The sequence below is a fragment of the Genypterus blacodes genome, unplaced genomic scaffold (assembly GCF_046128005.1).
Source record: "Genypterus blacodes isolate CSIRO-AG114 ecotype Tasmania unplaced genomic scaffold, CSIRO-AGI_Gbla_v1 ptg000012l_1, whole genome shotgun sequence".
In the NCBI taxonomy this organism is placed as follows: Eukaryota; Metazoa; Chordata; class Actinopteri; order Ophidiiformes; family Ophidiidae; genus Genypterus; species Genypterus blacodes.
In genome coordinates, this window is record NW_027466826.1 from 4375091 (window position 1) to 4391688 (window position 16598).

Genomic DNA, 16598 nt, shown 5'->3' on the forward strand with positions numbered 1-16598 from the left:
ATCATCATCCTCGAAACAACAGATGGAATTAAGAAGTAAGATTTAGAGAGGCTTGTTTGTCTTTGCCAACATATGGACAGACACAGCGGATCTATGAATAAGCACGTTCACAATATGGTGAGGGGGTTCGGTTACTATTAACTGAATATCTATGTCAAGCCAATGATAATTAGAAGTGAACTCTCCATTTATTTCATATATTTTAGCTCAATTATTAAAATTTCTACCACAAAAGCACTCATGCATGCAACAGGACCTGGATCAGTTTTGAATATAGATTGACTATTTTTACAATATGTCAATGTGGAAATCTAATAAGATCCAGAGATTGATGACCTGCATTGTCAGGTGAACCAATATTAACCACTAGCTTTGGGCGAGCCTAGAGCCAACATGGTTAACTTGTAGATACATTTAACAGTATTCAGTGAATTTGAGTGGAACACAGACTTTGTGAATGTGCCCACAGAGACACAGAGGTTGGGGATAATTCATAGATCACATGATGTCCCCGGGTAAAATCCCTGTGCAAATACTACTTTAACCTCGAAATGTCACTACACACGAGCTCAGCACCTTTCAGCTTGCTCTGTGTCGTTCCCTTCAATCATGACTAAAAATCCTTAGATTAACGCTCCAAATACAATCAATATGACACAGAATGATTTTGAGATGGCGCCACAGGAAGGAGGAATATTCACACACACACACACTTGGCCTGGTCACCCTCAGCATGCTGACTAAAAGGTAAATTGTGATCTCACTGCAGTTCAAGAGAATGAATAATAGAGGAGTAGCATCTCAGACAAAAAAGCTAATCTGTCACAAGGTATTTTTAGTTATTATTTTTAGTTTGTTGTCACTCAGTGGCTGTTAACAGTATTTAAGTTGAAGTGGCAGTCTTTTCTTCAGACAGCTCCGGTCAGCCCCAGGGAGCCCGGGCTCCTAATTGACAGTGATGTGTTCTTTGAGTCACTGCTGAAATTCTTCAACCACCAAGCTGACCGGAGCTGCAGCGCCTGACAAGACACATTAATTAACACGGGGGGGGGGGGGGAAAGGGAGGGACAAAAATAACATGGGGAGGAAAAAATAACAACCTAGAAAGAAATAATTCGACGGTGACTCTACTTAAATAGAATAGAGGCACATTTGTTTAACACAGCTCTTTTCAAGAAAATCAATTAAACATTTTTATGACACAATTGGGTCTGGAACTTTGGAAGGAAGACCTGCAGTTTGTTTGCAACGTTTGTTTTCCCTTTTTTTCCCTAAACATCGCTTCATTATGGTCCTAAATGCAGAGGGAAGATGAACTCATTTCTTATTTACACTTATTTTACATTATGGGTTTATGTTATTTCAGTCAATGGAATCTTTCTAAACCATATAGATGCATAATAAAAATGTTTATTCTGCCATTAGCCATGCAAGGCGATATGTTTAACAATAATCCTCCAAAAATTGTCGTCACATTTTAGCCATTTTGGGCAGATTGAGGATCGTGGTCTGGCACAGGGTGATGTGATTATCAGATCAATCCCTAATCAATAATACAACGTCAACATAAAACTAAAAGGCAACTGATGCATTGTCTACTTTCAAACACACTGATGCAACTGCTTACATCAATCACTTTAGCTACAACTAAAGATTCTAAAGTTTCATTGAAAGATTGTATTTTCTGACATTTGAGACGGAGTGGAATTGGAAATTATGAAGCATTAAAATGAAAAAACAACCATAAGAAAAAAATCAAAAATCAGCCGTATGATAATGCTTTCTCACAACCATTATAAACAAAGAGTGACCTTTCAAAGCATTGTAGGTGGGAATAGAGCTGTTTTATTTGCATACACAAACAAGAGACCCGGTCCAGGATGCATGAACAATGCTATTTTGCATTTAGAAAGGTGTTATAAAGGCCTGGCTCAGAGAAACATGTCTGGAGGTCACGTCTTGCGAATTCCGTGTGGGGGGTCTTTGTTGCGTGCATCTCTGATTCCCATCGTACAATGACCTTCAAATAACTGTACACACACACTCACACGGAGATCCAACACGACGCAGCATTGGACACAGACCTTGTGTGTGTGTAAAGTTTCCTTCAGCTGCTTTACTTCTATTGGTATTTCAGTCTGGATGTTAATAGCGTGTCTATCACTTCAGAATCATTAAACAGGAAGAGGGCTCTTGTATTGTGACTCCAGAGAGGTAATTATTAATTCATCACTCTTCCTGAATAATTAATGTCAGAGATATTTCTCTCCCAAAATATTGCAATGTAACCTCTTTGTCGAAACGCACACATTTAGACGAACCTCGCACACAGACACGCACGTAGCCTCCACTACACCATCTATCCTCCCACCCGCCCTGTTCATCCCTTTCTTTCTGCTCGGTGAGGCAGGTTAATGAGAATAATAAAATCACACTCTGTGTTTCCGCTGCACTCACTGCCTCATCAATTTACAAGCGGGCGCACGAAATAACGAAGTAAAAAAAAAAAAAAGGGAGAGAAAAAAGAAAGAAGAACAGGTGACGGGGAAATCGTGCATGTCTAGAATACCTGCGCGTCCGCAACGTGCCTTTAACATCCGTCTGAATTTATGAGGGGAAAAAAGGTTTGCTAATTAAAAGCAACTGTGCAGAATCAGTTTAATTTGATTTTTGGATTCTGTCATTAATTTAAGCCTCGCTCCTTCCTCCGACTTCCTTCAGCTGATGCACATAACATCACCAAGTATTTCTTATGTATCTCTTGAAATGCATTTTAGTGTACTTTTTGAATCTCCAATGTCAATGATTTGTTGACATTCTTGACTGTAAGGATGACGCAATAGCTGCAGAAAGAAGTTTTAAAAGACAGTTCCATCCATCAAACTTAATTTCCTAAACATGAGAGATCATAAAGTCTCCAGAAGAAGGAGGTAGAAGAAGAAGAAGAAAAGGTGAACAATCACTTACTGGAGGTACAGTTTATCCTGATACAATCTAGATGGGGGAAGAATAGATGAGAGATAAATGCATCTTTCAACGTTAGAGCTGCAGACATCATTAAAGCATATAGTCCACCCCTCTGGGGACGCACACACGGACACTCTCCATCCTCTGATGCTCTCATCCACCCATAGCCCTGAGCCACAGCCAGCTGGTCAGAGCACTGCAGCACGGCATTAGTTTATAGGAACAAGCACTACGCCAACGCGGTACACAAAACCGCGAGGCTTCAGGTTGGAATATACAGCATATATGCAGCATATGAAATATGTTTAGATTGCTTGAACTTTACAGCATTACATCAATTCATACTAATGGATTAGGCTGAAAATACTAATTATGTAAAGTATGAGAGCATCAGATTTTGGACAGGGTCATAGAGGGCCATTTGGGATGTAATCTCATGTATTCCTTCCTTCCTACAAATCTATCTATCTATCTATCTATCTATCTATCTATCTATCTATGCCTCCCATTTGGTCACGGTATGATAACTCGGACTTTTTGTCATTATAACTTTTCTGGAAATATTATAAAGTTAATACAAGCATAAATTGTAATATTCGTTCTGCTGCTGACCTATAAGCAAGACTAATAGAAGAAGCAAGACAATTATAAAAACTCGCTGCCACTGTCAATATTATTCTTGCTTCTAACTGCAACAAATGACCGCTGCAATAACGCCACAACAGCTTGTGTTGTAATTACCAGCAACTCAATGGCAAATAACTATAAATAGTTTGACCAATAGCTGGGACACATGAGTGTCATCATACTGTGTACTCTGTTTCCATATCTCTGTGTACCTCTCTCTTAGCTAATGCCTAGGTGGTGTGTTGCTCTTTGAGAGAGATGACCCAGATCTGAGTCCTGCCCTCCTTCCCATTTGGCCCTGCCAGGCGTGTGTTGTCAACCACAGCAGAAAAGTGGTCGCAAACAGCCAGAGACCAACACTAGCCCACCCTGACAGGGAATGCTCTGCTTCTGAGAGGGGTGGGGTGAGGAAGAGAGGTTTTGACGGCTGGCAGCCCACGAGAACAATGAAGTGTGTCAAATATAACTCAAAGGGACACGAAACTGTGGGTTTGTCTACTTTGTATGCACCTCTGAATGGCTTAGGAAGCTCATTTCTGTTTAGCCAGTGGAAAATAGTAATAGACTCATATCATTTTCGCAGCATTGCTCATTTTGGTAGATATCTAACTTTTCACAGGCATCACTGGATACTTCCCCGGGTAAATAGGCAGATATTCATATGCAAATCGGGAGTGCAGTGTGTGGATGTCTTTCATATTGTCCTCAGTTTTAAATGTCTTTGCTCAAGGCAAGGGAATCATATTTGCCTGTGCTCAATTAAGACATGGTTGCCAGTTTATGTGCAATCACGCATTCCCTCTACAATGATGAAGTGAACTGGGAAAACAACAATAAAAAAGTGTTTGTGTGTATGTGTGTGTGTGTGTGTGTGTGTGTGTGTGTGTGTGTGTGTGTGTGTGTGTGTGTGTGTGTGTGTGTGTGTGTGTGTGTGTGTGTGTGCGTGCGTGCGTGCGTGTGTGTGTGTGGTATGTTCCGGGCCTAGGTCACACCTGAAAAGTAAGTGTTGCTTCATATCAAATTACTCACTGGCTTTGTGATCGTATAAACCAACTCTTTCATCTGGAGAACTGTTATTGGGTTCCTCATATAACGGACAACTGGACGTAATTGCAAATGAAACAGCATCAGGGAAGATAGCGGTGTGTGCACTATGAAGTCAATTCCCTTTTGAGCATGACAGATGTGTGGATGCCGAGGTTAGCTGGTTGAAAAAGCAATGAGCATTCCCTGCTGGGCGAAGGCAGCTGTGTGCTCAACTGGTCGTAAGCGGAGAGCCGCAGACTGTGTCCATTGAAAGTCTCTATTCCATCTCTTTCTATTCAATATGTACAAGAAAAGCTAGAATTGTCTTGTGTGTGAAAGTGATACTAAGTCTAGTTTAGTTTCATTTGACTCGTGGCTTTGCTGCTGCAGTTGGTGTAAGTCCGAGGCGTTACCTAGATTGACAGTTAGGCGGACGCGTCCACTCTCCAGTTCGAGGCGCAGGGTGTCAGCAGAGTCCCGAGATGTCGTAGCTATTAGAATGCCGTAGGCTCGCTGAGAACGGAAGCGCAGAGACACATCCTCAGCTTCTGTGTGCATCACCACTGGCAGCTGGATCTTCATGAACTTACTGCCATCGTAGCTGAGGATAGTTGCCTCTGCAAAAAAAAGGAAAACAGGATGAGCGAACAGTGGAATGGAATATAACAGTTTGACTGTAGAGCAGCAAAGGGTGTCGTAAAATGTCTTTTATCTGGGCATGTAATTCCACTTCCATTTTAACTTGTGTATTTGATGTGAGTATCAATCTACAGCTTTAAAAGTGTAATTTTACAGTACATATAATCTTAACAGTGGTGGTATATCAGGTTTGTGCATCTAAGAAAGAACAATTACATATTTTGATTGCCCTTTGTTCTGTGTGATTTTGTGATATCTAAGTTGTTAACTAAGCAATATAATTAGCGTTATTAAGTTTATGTTTATACTTCATTGATCCCATTGTGGAATCTGTGCTGTGCATCTGACCCATTGTAACTCTAAGGCCCAGTGTGCAGCCAAATGCTTCACACTATTAGTAACACTACCACACTGGTCACTTCAAGGCCCATTGCTCTTTAACATGTACGTCAACAGTCTACCTGAAAAATGGCCTGGCGTTGGCTGCACAATGTCTGCCGATGATTCAATGATTTACACGCCTGCCAGGACACGGAGCACGGCGGCTGAGCAGCTTAATGAATCATTGCATTCTACATTACAATTGCTTGAGACCAGTCAGTGAACGCTGAATGTTAAGTGTTTGAATTTGTTTTCCTTCTACGTAAATAGCAGGAAATGTTGCAGGGTCAAAATAAAGAACAAGGCCATCGGTATGGTTGAGAATGTCAAATACTTAAGGGTCGTCTTTGGCTCGCATCTAGAATTTGATAAACAAGTAAACTAGTTCTGCAAGAAGGTGAAACCAAATCTCAACGGCTTCCAATTCATCAGAAATACAGCTCAGAGTTTCTCACACCTCTCAGACTGCATCAATTCATGGTCACGAGCCTCACGATCAACAATAAAACCATATAATATCCCTATGTAACCTGACAATAAGAACCATGAACAATAAATAATGGATCATGGAGCAATATAACATCTTCAGTTTTTCTCTAAACCACTCTAATCTAAAAAGGCTTATCTTCAAAAGGGACATATAATCAAACTCCTCCCCTGTTATATGATTTTGTAACATGACAGCAGGGCCCCATTACTGTCAGCACATGGTCATCAACAAACGATGACTCTCACACTCTCACCTCATTTGGACAATCAGTCCTCTCTGTTAGAGGAGCAAAAATTGTGGATGCTGAATTGGCCACAGACAAGCAAACAGGCGAGTTGGTTTATACAGCACTGTTCATGTGGAAACTCATTCAAAGTGCTTTACAAAGGATAATAACAGATAAGCGATAACATAGATCAAAGATCACAATTTGAATTGTAAAGTCAAACGATATAAATCTGATTGGAACATGTACCAGTGTCACTTTACTGCTATCTTGCCGCTAAATGATCCAAGTAATCTGCACTGATGTAGAAGTCGTATCTGAGTGCATTCACATATTAGCATTACGACAATGATGCAGCATAACTCAGGCATGACTGGCAAATGTAGTTCCCATAAACCAAGCGACTGCCCTCTTAAATGCTATGCAACATGGTAAATGTCATATCCCGATTACAATAACAGGTCATCTATAAACAGGCGGCGGATGAAAAAATAAATTGTATAAGTACATTAACATAATTACGGTATATATATATCAGAAAGCTAACCAAACCTTCTCCCTGACTCCTCTGAACCATTTAGGTGGCCTCCAACAATGACAACTAAAGTAAATACACAAAAACCTGGGTGCCATAAACTCACATCAGGAATATCACGTGTTATTGAAAACACAATAATTTACTGAAGGGGAAATAAAGACAACTTTAAGCGGCCCAACCAGACAATCACAGAGTTAATGTTCTCCACTAGAGCAAGTGACAGCACTGAAATCTACAATTCTGCACTATAACACTAACTACTAAGGGACAAATTGATATTGACTAGGGACAAAAATACAAGTGGCAACAGAACTGTAATAGTCTGTGGACATTGAATATTGAGCTTCTGCTTACGGTGACTGCATTTACTCAAAGCATTAGGCAGACGTCTGGAGAAATGCTGGGGAGATTGTTTAACGCTGGCAGGAGGTTGTAACAGCATTTCCTGTAACTAAACCATAACCCAATAACAAAGCCATTACTGCAGCTGCAGTGCCGAGACAGATAGAAGGCAGCGTTGAAGGGAAAAGAGAAGGAGAGCGGTGGGGTGATGGGCTACCAATGTACACACACCACCTCATCACCACTACCTCATCACACAGAGCCAATGTCACATCCATCCCCTGGGATGACTCCGTCACATTCCTCACCCAAATCCAATCTCTCGACGCCCTCCTGGGGTACGCTGCAGATGACAGAGGCGTGTGACAAACGAGTTCTCACTGCTAAACTGTCTTGCTTCCTGCCAGGCAGCTAAAGCAAAGAGGTGCATTTGGTAACTGTTAAACAGATGCCAGGAAAAATGGAGAAACTGTTCGAGCTCCTAATACTTGATAAATGATTTGATTTTGGCTGATACCAAAGATTTAAATCAGAGTCAGAGGACAAAACGGATGCAAAATATTCTTTCTATCACTCTTTCTTTAACAAATAACACGACCCAGCAAACAGGAGATGCAGTATGTTACTGTTGGGAGGATACAATTGTCTTTGTTATGTAACACCGAAGCAAAAGAGTGAAACACAGACAGGATATTGAACTTTTTCACTACTAATAATGAATGACAGAATTATACGGCAATCACAGAATCTAGTCTTCTGTATTTAATCATAAAACAAGGCAATGGTTAAAAAAAGAAAGAAAGGAAGAGTAATAATGTTGTCTCACATGATAGATTCATAAAAGCTGCTACATTACTTTTTGGTTATTCACTGTAAGTACGCCTGCTGAATAGGTACAAAAAAATTAATTACAGTCACAGAAAATTCATAAATATTGCATTTCATCGTGGATGTCACCACTGCTGAGATGCATATGAGAGGTTGTCAAAATGCCATAAATAAGAGAGGCTGTTATAGATATGAAAATATGGAGACTGACAAGGGGAATCATTACCTAATGCAAAGTGAGCACCTGTCAAAAATCCAATCCTGGAAGCCCAGTCATATTTAATGACACTCCCACTTTTAATATTAAAATAAATTGAGAAGCAGAGGCTGGAGCTTTTGTCTGAGCCAATCCAACGGGAGTTTTTCAGATGGGGGGGGGGAACAGAGAGGGTCAAGCTAAACCAAGCTTTTATTTTAGGTTTTGTAAAGCACAATACGTCATTGTTGATTTTTAGAAGAAAACAAGGAGGTTTGCTTTCCGAGAAGCAGCAAATAAGGTTGTGTTACTAACAAGAGGGACTAATTGCAGACTGATAAACGCACTTCCTCCATCCTACACTCTCCCCCGAGCAGCGTGGGCTGTACAGGAAGATAGCGCTGTCAGCTATATGTTACAGGATTGGGATGTCCCACGGCACGGAGGCACTGGTCCCAATTCAATTCAGATATTACCAGAAAACAATTGCCGAAGGCTTTTGGAAAATGTAGGTTCAACATCCATAATAAACAGGAAAAAAATGGCTCACAGACGTCATAAATTATTCAATGCCGCCCATGTCTTCTTCACCGCAGCCTGCTTTGAGTATCTTAGTATACACAACTGGAGAAATAGACTGAACTGGCCATTAAATGTGTGAAAACAACCTGCCAACTGAATGGATTTTTTAGAGCCTCGTACAGGCATAGACAGTATCATCCTGGGCCAGCTTCACATCTGCTGCCTCGCCACACGTCTGCCTCTGTGACCATACGGCGACTTCATTAGGGTCTGCAGAATGAGAGCAAAGTCTGAAAATGGAGCGGCTTGTCCGTTTAGAGGGAAAGAAATTACAAATTCAGATAGTGCTTTCAGAAATCAAGGCTTCAGCCAGGATGCACAGTGTGAAATAAAGACAGCACATAGCCGACCTTTTAAGTCTGTCAGACATAATATATCTGACATACAAGCAGGAACTGCAGAGATCCGTGCCTTAGAAATAAGATACAGTATAAATGTTTGCTTTCATTTCTTGACTCCCATAAATTTCTGTTTTAGCAGAATCCTCATCACGGCTCTTATGCTTATAGCCCCACTCAACCTCAGTACTATTATAATTATATTTCCAATGTATTTCATCAGTTTTTCTGTGTACACTGCTTAAGGGGGTGAGATAACTAGGTCTCCCTAATTTGTGGCAATTGTGAAATGTGGTGAGTGATTATACATAATGTGCAGAAGATGTTTTTATGCTTCAGCAATACCATCAGCAATAATCCCCTTTAAGGTAAATAATGTAATTGCCGCTTTCGGCCCTCCTATGGCTTCATGCTCTGGGAAGCAATAAGTGTGTTCTGAGAATCATTTATCTATATATGTATGTCTATACTCTAGTGTAGTGTTGAAAGGCTGCAGATATTGGCAGTGACACACTACAGTTGTGAGCGTGGGCCAACTTACATGTTAATTTAATAGTGGAATACGAATGGTTGCGAGCCCGCATGCTTTCATGTGGATACAAGTTCTGTATGTGTGTGTGTGTATGTGCAGACAACATATGTGATGCATGTGCGTATTGATCTAGATATTGATTTTTAGCATATATCTTCATCCATCTCATGTATGTGTAAGTCTGCTGGATCTTCCCCTTCTGTGGCCACTGCCCATGTAAAATAATGTAACGGCTGTCAGTGTTGGCGTGCAGCATGTCATATCTCATTAGGGAATATGTGCATGCGTTGCACTGCACCTATTATGCCATCTGTGAGGCTGCCTGAGTCTTACACTGCAAGACTAATACCGTTGTTGGGCTAATTAGCAACTGGATGAACAATGTAGGGGAGGACATTTGGGATGCAGGGTGGGAAAAAAATTGCTTTGTCTGCTTAATTAAAATCTCTCAAAAGAGGGCAAATATCTGTGGTGTTCTCTTCCCAAACTCCATCTCGTGTTCCCTCCGCTCATCCTCCCACTCCGCCATATGCAGTAGCTGTATTTTGCCACCGGGTGGAACACCATGCATGGATAAGTGAGAGCCAGAGTAATTCTTTTGACAGCTCCTCCTCCTGCTGTTGCCTGCTGTATCCTACCAGTGCAACGGGCAATCTGGAGCCATCAAAACAGCTGGCAGCGCACCAGGACCTATCCATCGTACCACTGCTCCCACTCACATACTCACCAACTCAAAACTGAGATAGAGGAGTGGAGAAGGGAGGAGATATTTAAGTTTCAGGAGAGGATTGTGTCAAATTGGCAAATTGGCCGAGACGTCTGCAACACGAAGGACATCCTGTTATGTTTCCAGACACAGCCTATGTGGAATACACTCATCTTGAATCCAAAATCATTCACTTGTTGTGTAATTATCTTAAATGAATTGATCTATATCCCCTACGCTAACTCTACCTTCCTCATGCATGATGCCCTACTTCCTGTCACATCATTAGCTGCAGAAGCAGATGGTGTGGATTCACAGTTATTCAGCCAAGTGTGTGTGCTTTTTGTCTCTAGAATCAATCAATCATATCTCTTCACTCGAACTGTTACGTGCTCTAACTGAAAACTGCACTTAAAACACCTGGACTGAGAAAAAAAAATAGAACTTTTCTATTATTTGCTTTTAAAAGACTCAGCAGGTTTCTACCCCCATCCACTCTCCTCCGGATGAGTGGCAGAACATATTCCAGCTATAACCTCCATCTAAATGACTGAATATTTCTGCGAACACTGTGTTTTTTTTCCTTGTGACATTGAGTTTCTTAAGCACAGAGGAGATTCACCTTCATATGCAAAGGTGTCATTCATATCTTGCGATGTGTTACACGCATTAAGTAATTGTTTTCAGGAATGAGCAAACCGCTTATTGCTTTCAACTCCTTTACAGGTGCCAACAGTGTCACATACTGTTTGTGCTCATTTGTTCTTACTACTCGATGCAGTTTTCACAACAAACACAGGATCAATTTCAGCAATGACAGCTTTTCCTCATATTTCAACTCGTAAGCACATCTCTCCGTTTCATTTCTAGATGTTTGACCCTTGGTGTCGCTCTCAGGACACAGAAGTTTGAAAGCAACATAAAAGACATTATATCCATAGATTTTCATGTTCTTATTTTGATTTTGAGTCCTGAATCCTTCTAAAGCTCTAAAATGCAAAAGCTACTCTGATCCATTTCTGTTCTCCTTTGCAGCAGCACCACTGTGACCACTGAGTGACAACAGACCATTTGAGGATAATGTTTCTACAGAAGTAAATTACTAAGAGAACATAGGATTCAGGGCAGCTCATTATACATGGGTTTGTTTTACTGGATTTTACAGCATTTATTAAACTACATTGTTCAACACTCTCCATAATGTAAACCATTTAAGGAATTACCATTTGGGTAGAGTCATAACATTGCAGATTTATATACATATACTATTCATATTGTATTGTTGTAGGGTGGCATTTGCTTAGATTTTCATTATAAATTCATAACACAAAGTAGCATTACATAAATATCTATTAATGCTGATTCTAGGTTTTATTATTCATTTATGAATACAACACAAACATCCTAATGGCTAAGTTTTAAAGCTACTGAAACAATAACATTCGCTTACCAATTTTTCATTATGCTCAAATGTTAGACAGCGAGTATAAACCGAACCATTCGTAAAAGAGTTAATGTTTAATATTGCAAAGCTGTACAGTAAATGAAATATACACACAGCAGCAGATGTGCATTCCATCCGATGACGGCAACGAAAATGCCTCAGGACAGACGATCCTGGCAAGCTCAGGATTTACCGATTCACGGAGCGTGTTGTTATTTTAATCCCGATCAAAGAGGTCAAAGAGCCATCGTGGGGTCAAAAAGGCCACTGAGGTAACGCTGAAGAGGCACAAATCCACAGCAGCAAGTTGTGCTGAGCTTTGCGTTTACTGAAATCCTCCCATAAAAAAGCAATGCCCATAAAGGCTCTCATTACTGTAAGCTCCATTACAGATACTGTACCGAGAAAATACAAATAAGACACAAAGTATCTATGGCGACGTGCTGTGGCTTTTTTAGTAAGTCAGTCTCCAAGGCAACAACAAGCAAAATTGCGCCTTTCCATATTCAACCACATCAACAAATATTTGTCATAATGCCCTGGGCAACAGACTGAAACACCACAGAGGACTTGGAGAGGATGTTGTGCTTTTATTATGAACGTTTAAAAAGTTTTTTTCAAATCTCTGCAGTACCCCCACCAGCTAAGAAGACATGAAGCTCTAAGAGTTCACTTAGTGCTTCTATTTCTCTGTCTTTTGTAAGAAGTAAACAGAGATAGGTGTAGGTATTCTAAAGCAGATTTGGTCATGGGCGAGTGCTTTGACCAGAAATGTATCACGGATGTATCAGTCACCTGCCACTCAGCACCGTCTAACACCACCACAGCAACAATCTATGTGCCCTGACTCGGTCTGTCTCTCTCTCTGGAAGGCTGGCTGTCACCCTCCTGTGATAACATGTTGTTTATTCATGTCATTTTGCTGTTTGAAAGTTGTTGATGTCACCTGCAGGTTTTTGTTCAATCTGTACTTAAAGGGGGACACCTCCTAACAAAGAGTGGAAACAATTACAGCCCCATTCTCTTTGCTTTCCTATTTCCATTCCAGTGGAAAGCACACAGCAACATAAGTCAACATCATTAACGTTTCCCAACAGATAGAGTACGTTTCCGACCCCCGATAGATTTAAGGCAAAAACCATCTTACCTCTTTCACAGGAGCGGCCCAGGTATCCAGTTCCAGAGCAGTCGCACACGTAGCGGTTCCATCCCTCCCTACAGACGCCATTGTTCTGGCAGGGGTTGCTCAAACACTGCTTGGGAGGCTCCTTGGAGCAGGAGGGCTTGACCCCGGCAGCCTTCTGGACCTCAGCCAGGCGTCGGACATCCTTACTCTGTCCGTCAATGAACAGATCCCGGATGCAGCCCACGTAGCCGTAGTTGAGAAGCGCTGTCCATACCTCAGTGGGGAACACCAGACCCAATTTGTTCTCTGGCAGACCCCCAAGATAAAGACTGTCATCCAAATCAAGGATCTCACTCTCTCCGGGGGCTGTATAAGCAGTGCGGAAGGTGTTGATGGAGATGGTACCTAGACACAAAGAAGGGCACACATCAGCATTAAGCGCAAGGTAATTGAGCAGACGGTCAGATTATAACACCTATTTATGACTCCAGATTCACCGCACTGCACAAACTCAGAGAATGGAGATCTTTTTTATGATGATTTGATGAAGGAATTACTTTAATTAATTTTATCCACCTAGACAGTCTCAAGATTTTCTTCATTCAGAATGACAGATGAGTGTTGATAAGACACATTCATCTTGAGGCAGCTAGTCTATTAGTAGCCTAATGTGGCTACCCTAAGAGTATCCTCTCCATTGTCTTTGGATTTCCCGTAATAAATCTCCTTTATCTATAAAACAGTGGTCATAAAAAAGAGAAGAGTGGAAAAGAAAAATCAGTGCCCCCTCTATGCTCTCAGCCAACCAAACGAAAAAACATGGTAGCCATCTTTTTGAACTTGATTAACGGACTGCAAGCTGGGGTTTTTTTTTCTCACCGTCTCTCCTTCTGTTTGCCTCTCCAACACATAAACCTGCAATGAGAGTTTGTGTGTTTCTGCACCGTGATTTATCACTCTCATTCAGGTTTAATTCTCGATCTGGAGCACGGTAAACAACAGCGGACATGACTGGACTGTAAAGCTGGAAAAAAGGAAGGGCCTCACTTTGGGACTCAGGCTGGGTGATTAATTTGTGTATGGATCTGTTACTCTCAGTGCAGGAGCCATTGTGGATCTTTAATTAATGACTGCTGCTTTCACTGCCCACATCCCCGTCGAGTAATCTATATACCATAGCGCTGAAGAGCCACGCCGTGGGCCACTGCCTCAAGAGAGGGCCGACCAAATAGTAAGAGAGCTCCAAAATAACACTGCTAGAAAGTAATAATTAGCATTTTGAGTGACAGATGCATCATTTGGCAGCTATGAAGACGTCGGCTGCTTTGAGGTAATAGAACAAAGAAGGGTTCGGTTCGGATAGACACACCAATTTTGAGTAAGTTTCCTGATGCATTTAAGAATAAATTAGCCCTTTCACATTCCATTACAGCTTTCATCAGCATGCGCGTATGTACATATTACATTTAATTACATGATACAGATCTAAATATCTTAATTCAATTAAAGCTCTATTCCTCTGACAATAACTCACTCCATTAGCCAATATTAAATTATGTTGTATATGCTGCATCTCTACAGCCAAGGTGAGATTGCTCCCGCGGAAAAAAGAGACAGCTAAGGACCAAGTGCACAATGATTAACCTGGTCCCACTAACACGTTCCAGCTCTTTTCACGGGGTCCTGGCCTCGGGCATCTGTTCCAGCACTATCCTGCAACCACCTACTGCCCTGACTCTTTCCAGCCACATCTGTTGTGACTTCCAAAGCTTTGCACACTTGGCAAGGGCCACCCGACTCAGAGCCAGAACAGCTCCCTTCAGGTTATAGCTAACGAGGGCACTACATCAAACTCATTAGCAGGGAAACTTTTCTCTGAATAGAGCAGGTGTCTGGTTGAAGATTTAGCGTCAGCACGGTCGGGGTGATTTGTGATGGGATACTACTCTCATGTCATGTGTACAGGTGTGGCATTTACCATCAAATCCTGGACATGATAGAAATACGGTTGTTTGAAGATCTGAAACCATCTGTTTTGTTTCCTTATTCTAAGTGTCTTTTTTGTTTCACACTTCACCCTTTACTCATTCGCTCCAGTAGCAGCGCACGTAGATGCAGCAGCACCGTGCTCCTTGTATCGCTGCTCTCTGTAAAGTACAAGTGTGCATATCCTAGAGCTGCCAAGAGCTCTTGACCCAACTGCAGCATTCAAGCTGTCGACTTGAATTATCTGAACATTTAAACAGACACGGGACCAATCTGCCTTACCAATTACTACAATATATACTAAGTTTTTATGAAGAACATTTCTGCATGTCAAAAGTTATATAGTGCAGCTTTAAGGTAAGACAATTAAATCTCTTGGAGCATGGAGATTAACCTAAATGATGAGAGGAACACTCATGAAAGAATGAAGACTATTAATTTAGTAAAACTGCATTATTCATTCTATTGCCCTCTACATTACATAATCACGCCTAAAGTCAGTCTGCAGATATGCAGCAAACACAAGTTACAGTTTCTTTTCAGCCAAATATTCCTCCTTTATCGTACTTTTGATCAAAAAGTCAGAGTATTTTCAAAGAACTCACTGTACAGGAATATTGTCATTGTTGTGCAGAGTGTAACAAAGCCGGATACTGTGTCTCTACAGTATGCATGTCTGTCTAAATTGATGCCAGCGTAAGACAAGAGACGGATGTCAGCATCTTTCAGGCATCTGATCAGTGTATTGCTCACTTGTCACAGTGCTGTAGAGAAGTGTGTAAACAGAGTCAAGCTATGTTAAGTCAGGAGGAACCATACCATCCCACGGGGGCATGTGCCATCAAGGGGCGACTGACATGGGAAACACATAGGAACACACACACACACAAGGTATGCCTATGCGTGGGATATTATTTATAGCCAAAAGAGAAGAGGAAGTGTCTTTGTGAAAGCTCACAAGCATAAAAGAGGAGGAGATAGATACAGAACAAGATGGGAACATGAAGATAAAGTCGTCTGGAGAGGAGATGAGGGAGGAGTGTGTGATGACAGATAAGAAGGTAAATGAGCGGCAGCAAATAATACTGTACAGTGAGGAGCAAGTGTTGGATATATGGGAGATTTAATGAAAAAGACGGTGTTGGCAATAAATGAGAATGACAATGAATAATGATGTTGATGACAATCTAATCACAAAGACTGCAGCTTGCAGTCAAATTGCACATTTCTGTCTCTGCCTCTGACTCTGTGTGATATGACCCATAAGTGGCATTACATCATCAAACCTGAAGGCATGGGGTCCAAAAGGCAGCTAAGATCTCTCTCACACTTTCTGCCTCAGCAGCCCGGATCAACTTGGCATGATGTCCCGCAGCCCTCAACACCACTCACACATCTCCAAAACATGTTAGATAGGGGATTACTACAATCCAGTTAGGGTGATACGGCCAAATCTCTCGGTATGATTGGATTCTCTGTAGGCAGGCTTATGAGTGGGCTGTGGGAATAGGGGAAGTGTTGTAAATATGTGTGTGTGCGTGCGTGCGTGCATGCGTGCGTGCGTGGGGAAGTGGTTCTGGCGAGACGTTGGGGTATGACAGTGCGATGCCCATGTAATGTCTCT

At 41.5% G+C, this 16598-nt stretch overlaps 1 protein-coding gene across 1 annotated transcript in view; it reads right to left on the bottom strand.

Annotated features, from left to right (window-relative positions):
- LOC143012559 (neurexin-1a-like) overlaps positions 1 to 16598 on the bottom strand; it is a 216299-nt gene that overhangs the window by 115153 nt on the left and 84548 nt on the right. The window contains 3 exon segments of the mRNA XM_076165749.1: positions 2968 to 2994; positions 5034 to 5237; positions 13010 to 13393. Coding sequence (XP_076021864.1) covers positions 2968 to 2994; positions 5034 to 5237; positions 13010 to 13393 — 615 coding nt within the window.